The 10,898-nt window shown below is 33.3% G+C and overlaps 4 protein-coding genes and 1 long non-coding RNA gene across 5 annotated transcripts; 2 read left to right on the forward strand and 3 right to left on the reverse strand.

Annotated features, from left to right (window-relative positions):
* Positions 1–132: 132 nt before the first annotated feature.
* On the reverse strand, positions 133–2,540 carry LOC6579962 (beta-1,4-glucuronyltransferase 1). The gene is made up of 4 exons (XM_002005799.4): positions 2,433–2,540; positions 705–1,714; positions 458–611; positions 133–351 (listed from the first exon to the last, which is right to left on the reverse strand). Exons 1-4 carry the CDS (start codon positions 2,433–2,435, stop codon positions 154–156), a joined length of 1,365 nt encoding a protein of 454 aa, XP_002005835.2. The 5' UTR covers positions 2,436–2,540; the 3' UTR covers positions 133–153.
* Positions 2,541–3,171: 631 nt separating this feature from the next.
* LOC6579963 (probable protein BRICK1-B) lies at positions 3,172–4,992 on the forward strand. Its single transcript, XM_002005800.4, has 2 exons — positions 3,172–3,362; positions 4,810–4,992. Exons 1-2 carry the CDS (start codon positions 3,242–3,244, stop codon positions 4,917–4,919), a joined length of 231 nt encoding a protein of 76 aa, XP_002005836.1. The 5' UTR covers positions 3,172–3,241; the 3' UTR covers positions 4,920–4,992.
* A 590-nt stretch (positions 4,993–5,582) lies between these two features.
* LOC6579964 (zinc finger protein 135) lies at positions 5,583–7,288 on the reverse strand. The gene is made up of 2 exons (XM_002005801.4): positions 7,044–7,288; positions 5,583–6,963 (listed from the first exon to the last, which is right to left on the reverse strand). The coding sequence occupies exon 2, from the start codon at positions 6,911–6,913 to the stop codon at positions 5,738–5,740; it is 1,176 nt and encodes a 391-aa protein (XP_002005837.1). The 5' UTR covers positions 6,914–6,963; positions 7,044–7,288; the 3' UTR covers positions 5,583–5,737.
* Positions 7,289–7,735: 447 nt separating this feature from the next.
* On the forward strand, positions 7,736–8,939 carry LOC6579965. The gene is made up of 2 exons (XM_002005802.4): positions 7,736–8,261; positions 8,324–8,939. Exons 1-2 carry the CDS (start codon positions 7,863–7,865, stop codon positions 8,720–8,722), a joined length of 798 nt encoding a protein of 265 aa, XP_002005838.1. The 5' UTR covers positions 7,736–7,862; the 3' UTR covers positions 8,723–8,939.
* A 314-nt stretch (positions 8,940–9,253) lies between these two features.
* Positions 9,254–10,071, reverse strand: LOC122757716. The gene is made up of 2 exons (XR_006357829.1): positions 9,701–10,071; positions 9,254–9,340 (listed from the first exon to the last, which is right to left on the reverse strand). It is a non-coding gene; the product is annotated as an uncharacterized LOC122757716 (long non-coding RNA).
* Positions 10,072–10,898: the final 827 nt, after the last annotated feature.

The following is a 10,898-nucleotide window of genomic DNA, read 5'->3' on the forward strand; positions in this document are numbered from 1 at the left end:
AAATGCAGATAGCAAGCAAGACTTTTTAACCACTTGGTTAAATCTTTGTAGAGAAACCCGAATACAGTCAGACAAACTATGAGCCGATGACTTCTTTGCGAAAATAGTTAATAGATGTAAATTATCTTACGATTAGGTTAAAATTGAACACTTTTATTTTACTTTAATATGTGGATCGTTTTTATATCGTGCAAATATTTCACTTTTAAAGCTGTCAAACTTTTTTCGATTGGCGTTATTCTGTTGCTCTCTCCATGCAGGCCTCGCTTGTTTTCTTTGCAAGCCCCAATGGCAGGTAAAAACGGGCGATAGAACATAGAATTTGTATCCAGCCACATACATTTCATAGACCTAAAAATAATATATTAATACACATATATAATAATATCTAAAGGGAAGGCGGAAATTGGCAAAGATGGTATCTTTTTTATCTTTTTTTTTCAAAACGTATACTTACTTGAGAATTCCTAGTAAATCCATAACCAGTAAATCTTTCATCATGGATGGGAACAGTATCTAATGCTATATAAAACGGTTCATATAAGAACTCAAAGTTTGTTACTATGTGGCTTATGCTAACTGAAGTCTCATTTCCCTTTAATGTTAACCATCTGAAAAGAGGATGAGAAATCGATAAAAATCGATAGGCACGACTAACACAATGCAATTTAATTCATTTAATTTCATTGAAAAAATATACGTACTTTGAAAAATTGGTTGCGTATTGATTGTAGATAAACACTTTTTCGTGGAAAGGTCTGGCTAATCCCTTTTTCGTTAGAGCTAACAGGCTTTCCTTTGATTGTGGAAACGATGCTCGAACATCAATTTCAAAAGTGGGAATAACATAGGCGCAATTCTTCTCGCAATCGACAGTTTTAAAAAAATTGTTAAGCTGCACAACACTATTAACACTAGGTATTATATCAATGTCGGTCAAAAACACATATTTCGATTGGCATCCCTTGCGGGCTAAATTTCTCATGTGGTTCTGAGGATATACATTTCTTTTTCTCCATTCTAAGGTTTTCGCAGTTCTTAATTTTAATAAGAATTTTAGCGTCTTCTCAGGGTTTCGACAGTTGAATTTTTTTTGGATGTTCAATGGTTCTGTTAAATGTCCCGGAAGGCTTTCATATTCCTGAGGAAACAAAATATGAAATGTCGCATTTGCTTTAACATTAGGAAAGCAAAGCCGCATATACGTGACAAAGTATTTTAATACTATATATTCCTCATTTCCGGCAGAGAATAATGCCACAGACATGGGACCGATCCAATTCGCGGCAACTTGTGGCAAAGAGTATAGCCGTTCTACCGAACTTTGCGTAGCTAGGCATATTAAGCTAATTTTTGAAGATTCTGTATACTGTTCGCCTACAACGGCAAAATCCTTGATCTTGTACTTGTGTTGGTTATCCCAGCGTCCGTAGCTGATATCAATATTTGCGAAAGTTAACTTAGTTTTATTACTTTCAGATATGAAATGTTCCAAATTCGTAGTGGACATTGTCATTTGTGGTCCAACGTCGGAATGATATGGGCAGTTCAAAGGAACAGTAGCTTTAGTCTTTTCTCCATCAGTATTTGTTGGGTGTCTGCTACTCCCATTAGTGACAGATTTGTAGGGTGGATACACTTTTACTAACAATAGTATGTTTACGAACAGCAGGACAATTACAATCTTTATTAAGCTTCCATGAGGTAGACGAAACTGAAATTAGAAAGTTAAAGTTTATTAGAAATCACTTTATAACTTTGATATTAATTTGGGGGTACCCCATTTAATTAAACTTTCATAACTACGTCAAAATATCAACAACTTAATATAGCCGACAATAGCAAATTGAATTTCTTCTTGGAGCATTAAATAATGTCTACAAATTATTTCAGGATTCTCAAGGAACTGTAGTTTAATTTCAATTTCAATCAGTCAAGAATCAAAAGTTTTATCGATGACCTATCGAATTTATCGGCTTGTAGAATAAAAAGATCTAAAAGTCTCTAGCACTTTCAGGTGGATAAATGAATTAGAGGGAAGTATTGTTTCTAGTTTAGAATTTTATTATAATATTCCCAGTTTAAGCATTTTATAAAATTGCATTGATTTTTATTAATATAGCCTACAATTGCATTTACCCATTCAGAAATTGTGCATGGAGGCCTAAAGATATACATATGTATGTACATATGTATGACTGTCCGTCTTAACTGAGAAATGTTGAAATGATTACAGCATTGCATTGCTCCATCAGTTCCATAATAAACACTTTGTTTGTAAATACATATGTATATATGTATGTATAAAAGGAGTAATGTATACAAACAATTTTGATTTATCCTTAACGGAAATACGTTAGACCAGAAGCACATTCACTCTTTTTATTTTAGCAGTGGCTTAAATATTGTAACTATATACTCTATTATATTACCATTATTCTGCACTTTTCTATAAGTGGGGCCAATTAAATGTGCAAACATTTACATACATATTTCACTTTGTTTGAGTACACAACTGTTCAAAGGACCAAATTAAGTGTGACCAAACCATATTCACGAACAAATACCAGAAAAGTAGCTACACATACATACATTTGGGTAACTGCGTATACATTTACATAGATATACAATTTTATTCAGGAGTAATATATCTATTTATCAATATGTTGTTGTTAGGTTATGTATTTTAATATATTGCAATATATTTTAGCGCCATGCATATTTTTAACGATACATATAAGAAGACCGATAGCCGATAAAAGGCGCAGCAATTGAATACATTTAGAAGGAATGATCGGAATATATTGAGCAAATGAAAATGTTCTTCAAGCTGACAGCTTCGCAATATATTACATATTATAATAACGTGATAGATCTATACTTATTTAATTTATTTTTTATGAACTCCTAAAAATAATTGAATTAAATACATTTGAAATGCTTGATATTTTTTTTTTTTATTGACGAAATATCAAACAATTTACTGATTTCCGTCGGCTACATTATGAGTTGAACAAAACTCTTACATAATTTAAAAATGAAAGATGAAGGATAGAATTTGCTCTTCTGTTTGCGAAAAAAATTTGTGTGTTCCACATAATGAATACAGTGCTTTCCGGTAGTGTAATTTGACATTTATCGAATCAGAACGATATATAATAACATCGATAACTAATTGAAATCGAGCATCCCCAATTAAGGTGTAAACAAAACACATACGATTTTAAGATAAAACCTTAAAATGAGCGGTGCTCATAGAGAAACTGTTCAAAAGCAAATTCATCAAGATTGGGCAAACCGAGAATACATTGAAGTTATAACAGCCAGCATAAAACGCATCACAGATTTTCTAAATTCATTTGGTAAGATGTTACATGCCATCATCAATTTAATAATGACCAATGGTTTTTATATGATTAGTACATTTACGAATACAATTTGTTAAATAAATATTATGATGCCTTGAGTTTTTATATTCATTTGATTTGGAAAGTATACTTTTATACAAAATCCTTAACATACATTCAGTAATTATTTAGTTTTGTATTGTGTATGTATTTTTAAATCTGAAAGCGGACGGATTTTTATAATGAAATAAATGAATTAACCAAGTAAACGATAGCTTTCGCTAGGTCAAATACTAAAAGTCTAAAATCCTTCTTATTCCTACTTCGTTTTGCTGTACTTTAGTCGGTGAAATTCATGTTTTTGGGATTTCGGGCAGAATTTCTCTCTTAAATTTGCGTTTTAATACTCCATTCAGGAAGTGAAGTGATCATATTGGTTTGTAATACCCGTCTTGCTGTCCGCAAGGGGAGAGAGAGTTGAGCTTTGGAATATATACTCGTATGTACCCTCGTCTGATAGCTTTAAAATTTTACTGATACGCCCACGAGGGGTGCGGCAAATCGTTAAGAAGTATTTTCCGATGTTTTTTGAAGTGCTAGAAAATTGAGCTATGGAATGTATACTTGCGTCGATAGTCAAAATTAATAGAATAAAGTACCTCTAATGATTTGCCATAGACTATATATTTTTATCCCATTTCACTATGGCTGCAAACGAAGAAAATTTACAAAAAATAAAAAGGTTCAACCGTATCCAATGTTTCCTAAGAAGGTTTTGTCGCTCTTTCACGCTCGTTAAAAATCTCTAGTAGTCTAGTGCAATATGTGTTCGTCCGCACGCGAACTGTACCCTCACCTGATTATTTGTTTACGCCCACATTGGGGCATGACAATTTCACCCTAGTGAAGCTATTAACTTAATGTTTGCAGTAAATAAAAATGTCAACATATTTTTAGTAGGTGTGGCAAGACGAAAAACACAATACTTAAAGAAGTTGTTAAGTTACAGACCTATTATAAAGATGTCGCCAACTTTCCATCCACTGTGGGCATAGCAAATCTGAAATAAATGCAAATATAGTATGGGAAGCTAGGAACTTGAAATGTAATACGTAGATACTTAAGGTTAGTTAGCTCCGACAAATAGGGGCGTATCGAATTTCGATGAAAAAAAAAAAAACTAAAAACTTGTTTTGGAGTGCTAAAGAAGAAGTGCTATACTTGAATATATAATATGCCATACTCGTATGGCGTTGGGATCTTTGGCAAGGTGGCAAATTGAAAAAAAAAAAAATGTATTTGTTACAGTTCTAAAGGTCTAAATGGCTTTCATATGATTGATTTTTCTGAATTGGAAAAATCAATGACTTTCAGAATATTTTTAAGCAATTAATAAATATATTTCTATATTATATTTGCTTGATATATATTAAACATATTACTCTTTCTTTTTTATTTTCAGATATGTCCTGTCGATCGCGTCTTGCTGTGCTCAATGAAAAACTGACAGTTCTGGAACGCCGCATCGACTATTTGGAGGCTTGTGTAACCCAAGGCGAAACATTAACGTAATAGTTTTAATAAATAAAATACGTTGTGATTTTCAATATATATAAAATGTATTAAAATATGGCGTTTCAAATAATATTCCTGCACTTCATTTGGTATATGTTGTTTTGGCGGAATGATTTAAGCTCGTTAAAGTATAGTTGTTGAGTTTGGACGAGTAAAATCCTTAAAGCGATAGCTTTAATGGGATTTTTTAAAAGCATTAGAGTCAAGTGCTGAAGTATGTCACATATCTGCTAAAAAAAAAAAGTCGGCTAAAACATTCGACTCAACCGAGAAATATCGTTACAGTATCTCCTAGTTGGGCGTTACCTACTGAAATACTCTTTTTTGATGTTTTTCCATATGCTACTGTTGTAGTTGTATTTTCTTTCTACGTGCTGCTGCGATGTGGACGAAAATAATAAATTAATGCAAAGAGAGTGGCTTCTAATAAACATTTAACAATCTGAGGCATCTTATTGGGTAAGCAGTAGACTGAATGCCCCGAGAATGCCCTTTCCAACCTTCAAGAACTTCCTTATAAGCTGAGATCATATTAAGAATCCAACTGGACAAAATATTTTAGGATATATTGCCAAAAAATGGGTATTGTAATATACAATCATTTCTTCTGATAATATAATAAATCTCAGCTCTGAAACAGGTAATATAATAAAATCAATATTATTTTTTGCAAATTTTTATTGTATTGTGTTTTGTTGTTGTTGTTGCTGTTTTTACCCCCAAACATGTGCCTGATTCAACTAACAGTTATTCGGATGATGCCACTGGCTCTTAAAACATATATATATGTATATATATAATTATTATCTAAGAAGCTATCGCGATTTTAAATGGGTCTGTTGATGTTTTTTCAGGTGATCGCTGCGTACAAATCGTCGACAACATTGAGTGCATGCATAGGGCTTCTCGCCCGTATGCGTGCGATTGTGACGATTCAAGTCGTCTTGGCGCTTGAAGCGCTTCTCACATTGCCGGCAGCGAAATGGTCGATCCTGCACAAAATGAGGCATCCCATAGGTACTGGCACCGTCCTGTGGCGGCAATTGCGATAGTGTGCGTGCAATATCCTCGGCAGGCTCATACTTGACATCCGGCTTGTCACTGAGGCCAGCCGTCAATTGGTTATCAGGTAATGGGGCTATGATTTGATATTTGTCACTATGCTCGGGTCGTTCCAATTTAATTCTGAATGGCGCATGGTCATAGCCAGCTGCTGGCGCTGGCTGCGGCTGATGGTTTTGATTTTGATTTTGATTTGGGTTCGACTCGCCCCCTCCATTGATTACTGCCATAAAATGATAGCCCGAATCGGCATCAGAGGTATTCTTTTTCGCACCCTTAACCTTGGTTGTATTAGGCAATGAACGTTTCGGATTGTTACTTTTCAGCTGTCTGTCGTGGGTGGCCAAGTGTTTGGTCAGATGATCGCTGCGTGAAAACTTTTTACTACAATGTATGCATTTGAACGGCTTTTCACCCGTATGGGTGCGCAAATGGCGATTCAGCTCGTCTGAGCGTGTGAATCCCTTCCCGCACTTGGGCTCGGTGCAGACGAATGGTTTGATGCCTGTGTGCCATGTCAGATGGGAGCGAAGGTGGGAGCTTTTTCCATAACTTTTCGTACAATTATCATAGGGGCATACGAATTTTCGTTTGGGATCCGCTGCATGGGGAGTAGCGAGCAGCTTTACTGTTGGCATTATTCGAATTTTAGAATCGCTACCATATTCTAGGCCGTCCGAAAGCATATTGTGCTCAGTCTCCACCGATTTATGTACATTATCGAGATCCAGTGGAGAGTCATGTTTGAACTCTCCAAATATGGTTGAGGCTCTAAGTATTACATCTGGGGCCGGGGCCAGAAGATTATTTCCGTGAGCGCCATCAACTAGAGATGGAAAAGTGAGTTGAGGTTTTGCTGATTCGACTGGGGCTATTGTTGATGTCGTCAGCATTTGAGGCGTGGGTGTGTTTGGAATTATTTGTGACATTACGCTTTCGTTATTTTTTTTTTTAGTCAAAACTGGATTTATTTTTATATCTGCAAGTAAATTTTTTACAAATATATATTTGCTTTTAGTTTTTATACGCAGTGTTGCAATTAAAGGCACTTAAATTTACCAGAGGTACAATTTTTTGAACATTAAAATATTCGATGGGCGTGGGCGTGGGCGTCGGCCATTCTGATTATAAACAAATCTCCATTGTTTTAGAACGGAAAATGCATTATCGTACTATTTTGATTTTAGATTTACACATGTACTAGACGATACGTACACATTAATAGTAAATAATATAAAAACTTCTTTCATATATTTTAATTATATCCTGTCGACAATAAACGGAGTGCGATAAAAATATATCGATTACTCGTTACAGTATGAAAGATTTTAGTTTATGGAGTATCTACACTAGCTATGTATATCTTCACTAGCCGTTTACACTATCTACATTTTCGAGGAACGACATAATTTGTTCGCTAACGGAAAACTAAAATCTGACGTCTTCATTTTTCGGTTTATTTACATTTAAATACATTTTAATTTGACAATATTATTTGTTATTGATATATGAAGCAAAATTAATAAATTTCACTTCGATACGCATTTCAAGTATGGTATCGATTATTTCTTATTCATATAAATAAATGCAAATAATGTTAATGCAAATATCTAAATGTGACTTTCAAATTTAATTGCTATTAACAAATAACATTATGTATCAAATATCAGAATATTAATATGTAAAATACATTCGCCCTTAAAAACACTTATCGATATATAGGCATACTAGATTCAGATATGGATGTGCCTAGTGGAAACAACTAATGAAATGTGTGCCTCCAATAACAAATATGTTACTGTAACAATAAACAAAAGTTTACTTAGATTAATTTTATCCAATTCTTAGCTAGAGGAATGTCTGTAATACAGAAATGACATGGCACTCAGCTCTACAACTGTGAAACAGAAAGGACGTCAGCGTCGCAAGCCAACAATATGGACAAGAGAAAAGATTTATAAACTAATTGAGCTGTATCGTGCATCAGATTGTTTATGGAACCATTATTCGGAATTGTACAAAAACAAGGATTGTCGAAATAAGGCAATAGATCGGATATGTAAAACGCTGGAAATTTCCAAAATTGATTATGGTAAAAAAGTGCATAATCTGCGAAATCAATTCAATTCAGAATTAAAGAAATATGAAAGACGTTTGGAAAAAATGGGTGGTGCGAAAAATGCATCAACAAAAACATGTCGTTGGGAGCATTTTGAAACCTTAATGTTTCTGCGACCTATCATTGAGCCCCGACCGGGCTATCAACCACAAAGCAAGGTATTTCTTATTGATTTTAATAATCAAATAAATAATAGTTGTTTAATCTTTTCATTTTCCAGAAATCTGTAAATAGCATTAAGTTATCCTATAATGAAAATACCGAACAGGAACCTGCGGAAAGCCCGATAGAGGAAAATAAAGAATTACCAAATTTAAGTGTCGGGCAGCCAAATAATCGAGTTGTAAAAGAACTTGAACCGTGCGAAGTACAACAAAATTCTACATCAAAAAATTGCAAAAACTTTTCATCAATTTCCACGCATGTGGAAAAGCAAAATTGCATGGAAGTTCCGAGGCCAGGTGTTCGTGATCAGTGGGATGCATTTGGCGAATTGATAGCCAATGAATTTCGTAATCTAAACTCAATGATTTCACGGAAAAAGCTTAAACGTAAAATCATGCAAATTATGCTAGAAGTTGGCGAAGAAGATGATAAAAAATATTCAAATATGAATTGAATTCGTCTCCTGTTATTATTGCTTTCGTTAAGATGTATGATTTTTTTTTTTATAACAGCAAATTTATTTTTCCAATATATTGTATTTAGTTTTAAATTTCTGTTTGCCAATATTTTGTATTGAGTATTAGAATTAATAAAAATATCTGTAAATTTTGTGAGTTAAATCGGTTTAATAATGTATATAAATAATATGTCTCCTATTGTTTTACAGTCTACATTGGTATACATTTATTTTTGTGCTAGAGAAATCTTAAATTATAATTTTTCAAATTATGATCTATAAAAACAAACGTACTTTTCACATAAATTCTAATTGGAACTATGTATAAGCTAAGGAAGGACTGGCTTGTGAGAGATTGTAATAGGATAGTAAAGGATCAACTAGTTATCCGGAATGTAAAAGGTAGTTCTGATGGTACTGCTAAGCAATTTAAATGAGTAAGCGTCAGCATTTTATCTGTACTCGTATTAAAAACTCTATTCCGTACACGCTGGAGACGCTTCCGCAAAGTTGACCGTGTTTCTTTTGCGGAAGAGCATTGAATGCCGTCATGCTGGTAGCAGAGTCCCGCTTTAATGATCGTTAAGCTCCGCTTCAGGTCGAAAAAATCGATTCCTTTCGATGTTACGGAAATTATATGAAATATGCAAATGAAAAAAAAAATAAATAAATAAATAAAATGTATTGGTACTTAGTTCGGTTCATTTTTCCTAATTGCCTACGGATTATGCACTCACTCATGTATTTTGACTTAAATATTGTTATATACCTATATACCGACATACTTTGTATAAATTAAAATTTGTATATGCAGACATATTTATAAATGTATACAAAAAGTATTCAAGTTGACGGGAATTTATTGTTTACATCCAACTTATTTATTATTTTCTCAACATTTTAACATAAGTTATTGATAAACAAAAATGATCAAGGAACATTCACATACATATGTACATTAATATATAAACTTACGAAAATTTATTGTGCGCAATATCCTCATTATAGATTTATGTTTCTAAAAGTCTTTAATTTTATAACATAAGATGTTTTGAGTCGAAGACATTCAAATGCATTTACAATTTTATCATATTGGATGTATTTATATACATATATTTCCCCATTACTGCCTTCATGATTGAATACATGCATACGTCCATACACAGCCATGTAGATACACACACACTGTCGAGGGCATGTCATATAACCATATGATTAATACGCATTGAACAGCTGATTCATTCGAACCTAATGTTTGTATATAAGCACACATTGATGTACATATGTGCATATGTATTTATAAAGACTCACACCATATGGGCATTCTGAGCTCTGGTGCTCACGCACACATTGGCAAAGCCAGCTGCAACAATTACTAAAACTGTTGATATCATAAAGTACCAGGGCCGCATTTTGATTGTCACTGAGATTTTAGATGATATATGTCAGTATAATTGTAATTAAATACGCGCATATACATTTAATTATAAATAAATAAACATATATTGTAAGGTAAACATGTTAAATGTGAAATTTTATATATCTATCAAAGAAATAAAATTGTCGTTTATGGGCCAATAATTAACCGCACTGCGCTACTGTTCACTTTAGTTGAGCAGCACAATCCTCTCAGTTGTGGTCTCTCGCCTCTCCGTCACGAATATGCAAGCGAACGAATGCACAATACGAGTGTATTGCTTATATGTGTGCGTGATTTTATTTATATATGTATACAAACAGATATATGTATGCATGAATATAAGTTTGCAAAGCAGTATAACTGATGGATGTGTGTATGTATATATTTTTACATATATAAATAATTATAAGTATAAACATAATATATAAATATAAATGTATGTACATATACATGCATGTATTTATATATGGGAAATACTGCACTGCAGGAACTCAAGACATCAACTTTGCAAAGCAGTTCATTTGAACAGCTGTAAGCGATCGACGACGACCTCAGCGGTTAATACAAAACATAAACGAAAAAGCTTAGGGACTATACAATAATACATGTATATTTGAGTATACACATGTGTATGTGTATTTTTATACGAAAAACATAAAGATATGTATGAGCTTACATATAAAAAGGCAGAGACAAAAAAAAAACAATTCTGACGAATCAAATATAAATAAATAAACGTGTGTACATATGTAT

The sequence above is a fragment of the Drosophila mojavensis genome, unplaced genomic scaffold (assembly GCF_018153725.1).
Source record: "Drosophila mojavensis isolate 15081-1352.22 unplaced genomic scaffold, ASM1815372v1 contig_80, whole genome shotgun sequence".
Taxonomy (NCBI): Eukaryota; Metazoa; Arthropoda; class Insecta; order Diptera; family Drosophilidae; genus Drosophila; species Drosophila mojavensis.

What these genes read in the sequence shown, in the direction of transcription:
- LOC6579962 (XM_002005799.4), bottom strand. An exon ending in TACGCAACCAATTTTTCAAA is followed by an intron (nt 612 to 704) that starts GTACGTATATTT and finishes TCCTCTTTTCAG; the next exon opens with ATGGTTAACATTAAAGGGAA. An exon ending in GATTTACTAGGAATTCTCAA is followed by an intron (nt 352 to 457) that starts GTAAGTATACGT and finishes TATTATTTTTAG; the next exon opens with GTCTATGAAATGTATGTGGC.
- LOC6579963 (XM_002005800.4), top strand. Translation starts at nt 3,242, where the DNA reads ATGAGCGGTGCTCATAGAGAAACTGTTCAAAAGCAAATTCATCAAGAT. An exon ending in AGATTTTCTAAATTCATTTG is followed by an intron (nt 3,363 to 4,809) that starts GTAAGATGTTAC and finishes TTTTATTTTCAG; the next exon opens with ATATGTCCTGTCGATCGCGT.
- LOC6579965 (XM_002005802.4), top strand. Translation starts at nt 7,863, where the DNA reads ATGGCACTCAGCTCTACAACTGTGAAACAGAAAGGACGTCAGCGTCGC. An exon ending in GCTATCAACCACAAAGCAAG is followed by an intron (nt 8,262 to 8,323) that starts GTATTTCTTATT and finishes TTCATTTTCCAG; the next exon opens with AAATCTGTAAATAGCATTAA.
- LOC6579964 (XM_002005801.4), bottom strand. Translation starts at nt 6,913, where the DNA reads ATGTCACAAATAATTCCAAACACACCCACGCCTCAAATGCTGACGACA.